Genomic DNA, 12,498 nt, shown 5'->3' with positions numbered 1-12,498 from the left:
TGCCCTGGGTAGGAATTCAAGCTGAATGGTCACCAAAAACACTTTCCATTTGAAAAGGCTAAGATTTTTCTTTAATTTTATGAACAACACCACCTTTAGCATTGACCCTGTTTCTGAGCTGTCTGTTGTCTCATTGGTCTCTTAACTGAAGAACTGAACCATTAGCAAAAATAAAGGCATCAATTAAGCGGATAAGTCCTTTGGCTTGTTTGTACACATTGATGGGTACATCTCTAAGCATCTAATGAAGGATGGGCCCTTTCATTGTGATTAAGAGAGTGTGAGTGGAATCATCTCTTGAAACTCAATCTTCTCTATTAGGGCAATACAAAAAGAACAGAAACTTTGGAAAGTAGATCTCCTGTTCACAATCAAACTTTAGAATTTGGCCTCAAAATTCCTTCATGTTCTTTTTGGAACGTGAATTTGTGAGAGCCCCAATAGGTAGAAAATAACAATACACACACTTATTAATATTAAAGTTTTTGAAATTGATCTGATTTGCAGGTAAGGGTTCTTCACCTTCACACTGTTGGGTATGGAGGGAGGAACTGCACCTGGTGGGAGTTTTCTTTACCATGTGGTGAAGGTGACTCTGTTTCATACATTAGTTGACTCCAATGTGTTTCCCCCTACCTATCTCGCCTTCTTTATTCAAAGATTTTGTCATGGGTGTCCCCAGACGTTTGTTTCTGGAGTTCCACTCCCACGAGAAAATGGAGGTTCTCAGGTTCTCAGGGATGAGGGGTGGAAGGGAAAATGGGGGAAGGAGATTGAAAGAAGCCTTAAGAACTTTTGGTCATAAACTTCAAAAGTACAGAAAGTGAATGTAATATTTTATGAGAAACCACATATTGTCTGTGGATCTTCCCTTCCAACACACACACACACACACACACACACACACACACACACACACACACACACACACACACACACACACACACACACACACACCCTAAGCCACAGGCGACTGCTATTGGCAAATGCCTCTTCTCCAATCACCAGAGCAAGGAAGGATCCCTAGAGCCCAACGCACCGCCAATAGATGGGGTCTCTGGCAGCCTCGGCTGCAGCCGTCCAGTCTGGGGAATGACAGCGTGGAAGGCGCTGCAAGGAAATCCTTTGCAAGCTTTGTGGTGTGTTAAAAATGCAGCATCATCCTCTCTGCTCCTTTTCTTGGGCCGACAAGCTGAATCAGAGAGCACAGGGAATCCGGAAAGGCGAAAAGGCTGCCTCTGCCAAAAGCCCTCGAGTCCCTCCCTCCACGCCACCCCCCCCCCCCAACCCCCTTCTTAGGCTCTAATCGCCACCGCTCCAATGGGCCAGCGGCGCCTTCACCATCTCCTCTTCCGTTCACTCCAGCGGGGAGCGAAGAGGGAAAACAAAACTCTAAAAATAACTGTCAGCCTCCTAAAAAACGAAAAGCTTAGCTGCCGCCCCCCCTGCGTCCCCCGCTCCCTCCCTTCTCTTCTCCCTCCTCCCGCCCCACCTCGTGGGGCACATGTCTGCTTCTTACAACACCGAGCCACATGGTTCCAGTTAGGCGCCGAACCCCACCAGGACGGAGAGGAAATCCACATCTGTGGGACGCTCCGCACGGAACCACCTCCAGCGAGGGAGGCCGTGGGACTGCAGCACCGGGATGAAGGGCTAGACCGCGGGATCGCCGCTCATGCGGTGAGAGGGGGCGCGGGAGGCGGCCGGGGTGTGGGGAGGCCGGGGAGGGGTGGGCCAGAGGGCCCCCGCAGCGCCCGCCGCCCGCCCCCGCGCGCGCGGTGGGTACCTGCCCGCCCTGCTGCAACTTGCTGCAGTGTTTGAAAGAGTAGTAGGAGCGCATGGAGGTGGGGCCGGGGAAAGACCGGGTGGAGTGGTGAGGGGTGAGCGCGGAGGGGGCGGGAAGGCGGCGGCGGCGGTGGGGCGAGGGGCAGACCCGGAGCGGGTGGGACGGGGGACACGGGGGGGGGGTAGCCCGGCGCTTACACATGTCACATGTGCTTTTTAAGACGGCCGGGAGCGCCTGCGAGCTGGATTTGGTGGAGGATGCTGCGGCAGGTGCTTCGCAGAGGGCTCCAGTCGTTCTGCCACAGGCTGGGCTTGTGCGTGAGCCGGCACCCGGTCTTTTTCCTCACCGTGCCCGCAGTCCTGACCATCACCTTCGGCCTCAGCGCGCTCAACCGCTTCCAGCCCGAGGGCGACCTGGAGCGCCTGGTCGCTCCCAGCCACAGCCTGGCCAAGATCGAGCGCAGCCTGGCCAGCAGCCTTTTCCCCCTGGACCAGTCCAAAAGCCAGCTCTATTCGGACTTACACACCCCCGGGAGGTATGGCAGGGTGATCCTCCTCTCCCCACCCGGGGACAATATTTTGCTCCAGGCTGAGGGGATCCTGCAGACCCACCGAGCCGTGCTGGAAATGAAGGTGAACCACAAGGGCTATAATTATACTTTTTCCCATCTGTGTGTGTTGAGAAATCAGGATAAGAAATGCGTGCTGGATGATATTATTTCAGTGCTAGAGGATCTCAGGCAGGCTGCCGTCTCCAATAAGACAACAGCCAGGGTGCAAGTGAGGTATCCCAACACTAAATTAAAGGTATGCTTCTCCTGCATGCTTCTGCCAGTTAAAGAGGCAGCACTTCATTTCTTGCCCTAAACAAGCAAAGAAAATGCAGAGGTCTCATCCTTAAGACTCAGAAGCTGATGCTTCTTTCATTTTGGGGGTTGGGGGGGGGGAGAAACGATGGGCAACTGAGTGAAGAAAACAGGCAATAAATGGCATGACTAGATACTAAGAAATTCAAAGCCAAACGAAACAAATGCCAAAAGTGAAAAAAAAAAAAAAAGTTGTTTCTGAGACCCTGCAATTACATCTTTGTTCAGGGTTAATAAATCAGTGAATGGAAGGGGGAGGGGGAATCCTGAACAATTTGGGGGATTTCTTTTCATTATGGGGCTCGATGTATTTCTTATTACTGATTACACATCCACCTGGTGCCATATCCACCTATTTACATCTTCAGCCTGGCTTGATTTTGACATGTAGGGAGTTTGTGCTTCACTGCCCTGTGAGTGTGTGTCTGAAAACAGTGGGTATGAATGGGGTAAGGATTCCAGGAATTATGTGTATGTGTGTTCTCACAGCAAAAGCAGCAGAAATTTTCTATGTGTGAAAATAGAAATGTGCGGCTAACTGATGTACTAGTTAACTGAGTCCTGTTATCTTCCTTTCACACACACACACACTCACACACTCACACACACACACGATCCAAACCAGAGCAAGATTATTATAACAGCCCAATAGCAAAAGAAAAAAATCCACAGTCAGCAAAAGGTGCCATGAATGATAATTTTGGCATTATATAGATGTTACTGTTTAAACTCTCAATTCAGATTTTGCTGCTCAGATGAGATTTCTAAATTCATTCCACACTGTCAGGTTTGAGCTGCTGCAGGCAATGAGGGCATACAGTCTCCAGGTGACTGAAGTTTCAGGGACAAATGTGACTTCCAAAAGAGTCACTGCACCATTTGTATGCTCGACCCTGTGCATGCTCAGAGGCTGCACAGCCAAGAATTCCCGAGACAGGTGTTTCCCAAGAAGAAGGAATTTTCTTTCTTCTAATGTGTATGAGGGTGTGTGTGTGCTTCTGGGGAGATCATGGAATAGGAGGGACCCCAGTTTCAATGAATGGGTGGCCAAACATAGAAAATTACTAGTATTTCTATTTATTTATTTGATACAGCGTCTGTACACAATTTTAAAAATACGTTTCTCAGGATTTTTGAGATAAAAAGGCTGTTTTTCCTGAATTGAAGGAGGATTTAATGCACTAAGAAACTAAGGATTCCTCAGGAAATCCCATAACCTGCTTCCTTTTAACATACTGTCCTTGTTTAAATGTATCCAGAGGCTGACAGGGTTTCAGCCCCTTGTTCAGAGGAGCAGTCCCTTGGGGTTTAGTGGAACTAGACAGATGATTCATCAGCTTGAAATCTAGGTAAGGGCTTGCCTACCTCACACTTATTGAAAGGAGCATGATGAATGTATGTGGTTGGGTTGCATGCATTCCGTTTCCTGAATCCTTTGCCATCAACATTATTGCTTGCTCAAGAAAAGGATGCAGTGAAAAGGTGATCTTCTTCGCCTACAGTCTTTTAACTGAGTCCTGTGCTAACATCTGGTGTAAAGAAAGATTTTGAAACTGTGACATATTTAAACTTCAGTTTGTTTTCCCTATTGAAGCAAGTTTGCAGTTTATTAATATGCAGTCTTAGTTAAGTCCCTTATTTCCTTGAGTCAGCAGTACTCTCCAGGGGTAAGGGCTTTGTCCAGTCAACCACTGTGGGCATTTTGTTTATCCGGCAATATCATTATGACATTTACAATACAAACCCCTGAGGTCTCTAATTCACTCCTTTAATAATGATTGGTTGTGTTCCTGTGATTTTACTGGGTGCTATTCTAGGCACAGACAGTCTGGAGCAAGAGAAGCAAGGTTCTTACCCTAATGGGGCTTAATCGTAGAAGTCAGGGTCCTCACCCTGAGTTACCTGCAAGCAGGGACTCTGCAATCTTTGGGTCCACTAGGCTAGGCCTATAATAGGTGCTCTGTCTAAACTTTCTGGCTGATTGGTTGGTTGATCTGCATATTGATCGGAGTCAGTGGATAATCAAAGAATGGAGTAATTGATTACAAAGGGCCATGTAGTACTAGTGGAATTATTCTACTAACCATAACAAGAACAGGAGAATTATATATACACTGGCTCTCTAATCTGTAAAGCTCTTCTTCTGCTACATTCTAATATCAATGTCTCCTCAAATGCATTGGCTTGACTCTCTTTGCATGCTGTCAGTGGGGTCCTTAAGCTATTTTTGGGTAAATGAATTATTTGGTAATCTTCTGAGAGTAATGGTCCCTCTCAAGCATCCAGATATAATATCACACATGCTAATGTAGTATAAAATATAATTGGTGGAATTCCAGGGATACCTAGAATCCTATCAAAGAGTCTGCAAGGCCTTTCAGGTGAAGAACTCCCTGGCACAGAGCAAAGTGAGATGGGCTTTTGTTTTGATCATATGTGATCTGGAAATGATTTTAATTCATGTGTGACAGTGATACTCAAAGAGTGTCCCTAGAATGCTGACCCACAATAAAGTTTGAGAACTTCTGTTGTATGAGATTTGAGAGAAATTTTTATATACACAGTTTTTGGCCCTCTAATTAATGTTGCTTTCCTCTGTCATACTTGGGTCACCGATCTTCCCAACTCAGGCCACTGTGGAAAATTTTAGTGCTAGATAATGCTGTTCGTGGGCAGAGAATCAATAGTTAAGGAAAAATGCAAAATAAATGGCAGGGGCTGGACAGTGTGAGTAGGAATTGGCAATCTCTTGACATAAAAGAAGCAGTAGGTCAGAGCCTGGAGGTAGTCTGAAGATGTATAGACACTGATTGACAGAAAGGAGCGGCCAGAAATCTTAGTTATGACAATTGGAAGGGCATCTTCCAAATATTATTAAGACACCCAAGTAGTTCTGAGCACAGAAAGGTTTAGACTTCTGATAAACATGATTATCTTGACAAGGTGATCCCGACAAGCAGGGACACAAAAAGTTGCTGGTATGGAATTCCAAAGAGAGGCTCAGATAAAGCTGATACGAAAAAAGGAGCAGTCAGCTTAGAATACTACAGAAGAAATGAGACATACACACATTTTCAAAAGCTGCGTAGAAAAGACACCAGAATCTGAAATTCCTACACCTATATAATATGAACTCTACAATTGTGCCTGTCATTTTAATCTTTACGTTATTATATCCCTGAGTAAGCACAGAGGTCAAGTCTTACATTCCTTCTGTACTATTCACAACCCCCGACCCCAACCCAGTTTTATGCAGACAGTATTTACATCACTGACCGGTCTGTTGATTAACTTGTTCATTTGTACTGTAACATTGCAAAGTTATCATCACTTTTCAAATTCTATGATGTGCTTTTACTTTAAAGGTATTCTCTACACTCTCCAGATTTCTATAAATTTTTTGACCCTGGTAATTCGGGGACCATTTTTTCTACTTATTTAAACATACATATTGTATAAGTCAATACAATGCAGCCAGACTGAATTTTGAAATTAAACACATAACATATTGTTGGAACCAGTCTCTTGATTAAAATGAGACAGGCACTCAAAACCCTTAAGCAAGGATTGCTCTGGACTCCAAGAAATATTGTCATTATAACTCAGGGGGCTCAAGTGGTTACAGGCAATATTTCCCTGCTTCTTAGGTAGGCCATGATAACCTCACGTTTCCATCTGCTAGTTCCAAGAAAGTAACAATTTCCATATGTCCCTAGTTCTTAATTTTTACCACTGAAAAAGGCCAAGTAAAGAAGAAGCAGAGAAATGTGGTCCATGGCAAATGGTGAGAAACAAATGAAGCATATTTGCTTCCCCTGCAGCCTGTCCTCCCCATTAAATTCCATTAATACACACCTCTAAACAGATGTTTAAGTCAAGTGTATGTGCTGCAACGTACCACATTTAAGAAGAGGAACAAAGATAGATTTTCCTGCTTCTTAAAAGAGTGTTTCTTTGGGCACATTTTGAGTACATCTTCCTAATTTCGAGGCTGTTGCCATTAATTAGTTCCAATCTCAATGGGAGAGCAACTTAAGCCAACATGCAAAGTAAAGACCAGCATTACTTTCAGAGATTTCCAGGAAAAGTTATTCCACAGACTTCTTTCCCTAATTCATTCTAAAACCTCAAAAGACAGCTGTGTCAGGGTCTTCTCTTATATTTAGATTAAAGTTTACACTCCTGATTCTCTCTCTTAATAAGGGAAAAAAATTGCTACCTTATTGAATGTTCAGTTTGTGTCCTAACCGATGTGGTGTTTTATACACAGCATGTCATTTTTACAAGCTTATGAATCGGGAAGAATATTTTTATTCCCCTTCTGTAAGTTGGGAACCTAAACCTAAAGACCACGAGGTCAAGTGGCTTCTAAGAGGTCCCCAAGGTAGTACATGTTGGAAGTGGGATTTAAATCCAGGTCTGTCTGGCACTGAAGTTCATATTCTTAACCACGGTACTATATCAGGTCCCTGTACATCCTGCACTATTCTCTGTGACAACAGCCCTTTGTGTTAAGGAAGAACTAGGGCCGTAATTCCCAAGCCATCTCAAATCCCTGCTGAAACCACTGCTGCTCTTTTACACCAGTCCCCTTGCTCACTCAGGAGACCAGCCCAGATGAAGGTGCAGTGAAGCTTCACTTCCCTTATTCACCCGCAAGGGAGTAAAGCTTCCAGTTTGGGCAGACTCCTACCATCTGACTATCGTGGAACTTGCCACAAAGAGTTTAATAAATTCCTCACTGGCACATGATTTCACCTTTAATATTATTTCACATCAACTCAGAACAAATTAAGGTGAGACTCCAGGATCAACTGAGTGTGGGAAGCCTGTCAGGTGACCCATGGTTCTGAGCCAGGGGCTTATGTGCCAGGCAGGCTTGAGTACTTCTGTCTTAAATTGGCATCAGGAAAAAAGAATTGATGAGATAGCATGGGATAATACAATGCAGACTAAATTGAGAAATATTCGGGAGACCTGAGTTCTGACCCCAGTTCTGTAAAGACCAGCTGTGTGACATCGGATAAGTCCCATCTCCAGTATGGGCTTCAAGCTCTAGGATTCTTCTGTGACATTAAGGAAATGTTCATCCTTATCATCTGTAGTTGGGCCTGTCACCTGGTTGAGCTTAAAGCTGATTACTGTCGTTCAATAATTTCCAAAAATGTTGAAATTAAATCTAACCATCTCTTTAAGAAAAAAAATCAGCAACGTTTTTTCTCAAGCCCCTTTGCAGTTATTTTACAATAGTAGCAACATTAAGCCCTCATTAGCCTAATCGTCTTAATATTATATGAGAACACAAGGTATAGGAACTATACATAGGCACAAGGGTATTTGGGGAAAATGAAACATAAAATTAGAGTGGAGTGTATTTTTAAAGTGGCTTTGCAATCCATGCCTTTCTCGGACAGGATTATTATGGCACAGCCATTCATTGAAATCAAGGCTCATTCTCTGTAATTCAGGGGATTCAGGGCCTCTGAAAGGTACCTGATGAGCAGCACTTAAAATGAATGGGTCTGTTTAGTTACGGGATTTGTGTTGGAACAGCCGATGTTTTCCCTTCAGAGCTGCCCTCCCTACAAGGAGAGGCTTCATCTGTGCCACTCTTACTTCCCTCTGCTGTCTCAAAGGCTGAAGGCAGAGGATGGCTCAGGTTCTGGAAGACAGAAACGTGTTTCAAGGGTTCTTATAGCTTTAGGAGGGTCTGAAAGCAGCTCCAGGTGTTCAAGGTAGATGGAGGCTTGCCTGGACATTCAGGGCTCGGCCTCAAAGTTCTTTCTGCCCTTTGAACATTCAGGTATGTTCTGTCACCTCACCAGGTCTCTTAATTACGTGGAGAGAGAGAATGTGCAGTTCTGATTGTCACTGCGGGTCATACTAACGTGGGTAAGATGTACAGTAGACTCAAAAGTCATTCATATACACTAACTAACGTAACGTACTCTAAGTGTCTGCTCTGTGTCAGGCCCTGTGTTGGACGCTGCAGATTGAGTGAGGAACAAAACAGATGTGGTGCGTGACCCTCCAGGAGCTTGAGTCTAGTAAAAAAGACAAAAATCAAATAAATTTATTATTACAGATTATCCTAGAGGAAAATTGCCTGGTGCTGTAAGAGTAGTAGACCAAGTCTTGGGCTCTTAGAAATGACTTCCTTGAGGAAGTAACTGTGAGCTAAGATCTGGGTTAGATGGTGGGGTTAGATGGTAGAAGCAAGAGTATGAAGGGGAGGACGTGGTACCTTAGATAACACTAAACGAAAGCCACTGTGGATGGAAGTAAAATGTAATGGTGAAGGTGCTAAGGGCTGTGTTGAGAATTTCTTGAGAGTTGGTATAACACAATTTTGATTAGGATCTATGGAGCTAGATGGTCTAGTTTTACATCTTTCCTCTGTTCCATTAGCTCTATGACTTTGTACAGATGTTTTAACTTCTTTGTAACTCAGTTCCTTCAATCATAGCCTTGACTTCCCATCATTATATGGGTTAAATGAGTTTATGATACTTAAAGCAGGGCTTCTCAAATTCTAATTGTCAACTGGGGAGCTTGATAGAAATGCAGATTCTGATTCACTAGGTCTGGGATGGAGTGGGATTCTTCGTTTCTAGCAAGCTCCCAGGTGATGCTGATGCCTCTGGTCCTTAAAGCACTGAGAACAGCACCTGGTTCTTTGTAAATTCTTAACAAGTGCTGGCGGTTTAACTCTTTGAGCAGTGATATTCTGCCCTTGTCTAAAATCGGTTAATTGATTTTCTTGTGAACACTTGATTAGATGAAAAGCCCTTTTTGTTTCAGACCTCAAAGCTGAAAATCTTTCTATCCTATGGTAGTCATTGCTATTTCCTGAGGAAGTAGAATATGAGGGGTGTAGATCCTTCTGACTTTTGCACCAAAGAGCTTGCGCTGCCTCCAGGATCATCATTCTGAATGTGACCAGTCTTTGCTAAGGACAGTAAAGAACAGTTAAGGAGACTGTGGGACCTTGGTTTCAGTGTTCACTGGGTCTGGAAATATCTTAGAGTTTGTATATTTTTGTCATTTTCAATAGAGCTAGCCTTGACCTCTTTCTCCCCTCTGGGCTCCTGTGACATTCTGATTCTCGTCTTACATCTCTGATGGTTCTCTGCCTCTTACTGGTTCACTCCCCTTACTACTCCCATATTTATAATTATTCCCATGAAAGTCTTTTTTTCATGGTGTGTTCTCTCAATATTCTCATTCAAGCCAAACACCAATTTTCTTCCAGGTCTGTAACTCTTTGAATGGCATCTCTGTTCTGTCATTAACTCGGGCTCAGAATCTCAGTCACCTATGATTAACTCTTCTTTTCCCACCACCCCTACCCAGCCGAGACATGTAAACAGTAAGGGCTAATTCATTCTATGCCACAGTGGCTCTTACACCAAGAGCATCCCCACTGCCTAGGAACTTGCTAGAAATGCACATTCTTGGACCTCAATCCAGATCTACTGAAACTAGGGGTTAGGTCCCACAAGCCCTCCAGGTGCTTCTGACTCCTGCAGATGTATGAGGACCTCTGTTCTGCAGTAGAGGTGTTCAGTCTTGGCTGAGTGTAGGAATCATGAGAGGAGCTTTAAAAATACTGACGTGTGGATCTCATCTCCAGAGATTCTGACTCAGTCAGGAGGTGGCATGGACACTGAAAGTTTTTAAATCTCCTCTGATGATTATAATGGATTATCAAGGTTGAAGACCAGGGTCTCCTTTTCAAATTTTTTTCGTTTCTTTCTCACTGTCTGTCTGGGCTTTCATTACCTCTTACCTATTTTATCTAGGCAATAATCTAATCTTTCTCACATAATTTCTCACACTTGGAACCTAGCCTGTATAACAGGATCATCTGCATCTCTTGATTACATTTTCCTCTGACCAGATCCTGCTAGAGTTTCCCAAATGATCAACTCCTGACCATAGCCATTGAGAACTTTTCTTGATCAGGGCTCCAACTTTACTTGAAGTTTCAGATTGCAGTACATCTTATGCTGCAACCAAACCGAAGCAAACCCACCCTGAACCTTCCTGTTTTCTTACCTTCATTCATACTGTTCCTTTTGCTTGGAATTTCTTTCACACTGTCAAGTTCACATCTCTTAAAAGTTGCTTTTTCCATGGAGCTTCTCTAAGTGCTTCCGAAGGTAGAAAGCACTTTTATACACTTTAGAGGTACTTTGAAGAGGCAGTTCCCTTAATCACAGTCTAACTTGTATTATAGACTTTTAACAAGTCTTTGCTAAAATATAACTGTATGTGCCTAATGAACCTAGTAGGGCTGGTAGCTTTCACTACATACATTGATTTGACTGTGTGGAGCCAGCCAGTACAGGGGAGGTTGTGGTACAAGCCCTTGGGGGAAATTGCAAGGGGACAGGAAAAAAGTCCGTCCCAGCCAGCCTGCTGTTCCAAGGCTGTGCCTAAACCCTAAAGAAAGATGGCCACGGAAAGACACTGAAAGCTGTTTCTATGAGTGGTCCTGAGATACAAGTGCCACAAGAAGGATTGCATTTGGGCTTAGGAAACAAAGGGCCACCAGAAGAGGAAGAGAGAGAGAGAGATTCTTTCCCCCACCTACACACAGCACACATGTGACTTCAGCTCGGGAAAGCCTGCAGAGAGACAGCTCGAACACCTGGTAGGATTACCAGATTTAGCAAATAAAAATACAGGACACCCGGTTAAATTTGAATTTTGGGTAAACAAAAAAAAATTTTTTTTAGTATAAGTATGTTCTAAATATTGCATTCTTTGCTTATCTGAAATTCAGATTTAACTGGGCATCCTGTATTTTATCTGGCAACGTAGCATGATGGGAATTCAAAGAATCACATCCGAAGACCCAAGAACAGACTTCAGAATGTCAGGGGACCAGCACCAGTTCTAACGCACAAGAGTGGCCATCAGCCAGGGGGCCAAAGAGGCAGGCCGTAAAGGCCAATTTGGGAAATAATAAAGACATTCTAAAGACTCCAGGAAATGCATGGGTAAAAGTTTTCGGAGGCCAGAATTTCTGTCTTATTCAAGTGGGGATTCCAGCAAATGAAATTTAAGTTCCTCTTGATATGACCTCCTATGGATACTCTGGCCTTAGGAAACCTAAGTTACATTAATTGTTTTAGTAGTTCCAAGTGTTTATTTGCTAGTGAAATGAAAGACTGCACTGGATAAATGTTTCATTTAGAAGATTCTTTTGTTTTATATTTTATCTATGAAAAATATTTATACGTAAATAGAAATGTAATTAAAGAAAGTAAGTTGTAAGATAAGTCCTGGGGATACAATGTACAGCATAATGACTATAGTTAACAATGCTGTATTGTATATTTGAAGGTTGCTAAAAGAGGGATGTTAATTAAACTTATCACGGTAATCATTTGCAGTATACATATATATCAAATCCTTATGTTGTACACCTAAAACTAATACAATGTGATAAGTCAATTCTAATCTCAATTTTTAAAAATTTAAAAAAGAAAAAAAAGAGAAACTGACCACATTAGCCAGAACCATATCTATATTAAAACAGCAGTTTATCATAAGTAAAATAATTTAGGTCAATACTATAGTTTGAGAAGAAATTTTTTACTTTACGAAAAAAAGTGTCCATCAGTTACTCAAGTTTTAGAATCATTAGATTGGAGAGAGGGATATATATTTAGCTACCCATGCTAAATGTAGTAGGACTCAGAGCATCATAAGCAAAAATACTAGAGGTCATGAAACGTAAAGTAAAAGATTTTATCATTTCTATTCATGTCATGGTAGAGAGAAATTAATTTCTTAAAACAAAGGGAATTGGCTAAAGAAGTGAAGAAGAACAGAAGTC

At 43.0% G+C, this 12,498-nt stretch overlaps 1 protein-coding gene across 2 annotated transcripts in view; it reads left to right on the top strand.

Moving 5' to 3' along the window:
- The first annotated feature begins 1,314 nt into the window (after positions 1–1,314).
- PTCHD4 (patched domain containing 4) overlaps positions 1,315–12,498 on the top strand; it is a 186,372-nt gene continuing 175,188 nt past the window's right edge. Inside the window, exons 1-2 of one of the 2 annotated variants that reach the window (XM_068557938.1) lie at positions 1,315–1,680; positions 2,007–2,418. In XM_068557938.1, coding sequence (XP_068414039.1) covers positions 1,676–1,680; positions 2,007–2,418 — 417 coding nt within the window. In that variant the 5' untranslated portion in view covers positions 1,315–1,675. Of the gene's footprint in view, positions 1,681–1,992; positions 2,419–12,498 lie in introns of those variants that run through there. The other variant, XM_068557937.1, reaches the window with a different exon arrangement.

The sequence above is a fragment of the Eschrichtius robustus genome, chromosome 12 (genome assembly GCF_028021215.1).
Source record: "Eschrichtius robustus isolate mEscRob2 chromosome 12, mEscRob2.pri, whole genome shotgun sequence".
NCBI lineage: Eukaryota > Metazoa > Chordata > Mammalia > Artiodactyla > Eschrichtiidae > Eschrichtius > Eschrichtius robustus.
Note: the sequence above shows the minus strand (reverse complement) of the source record. Positions and strands in the feature narration are given on the sequence as shown.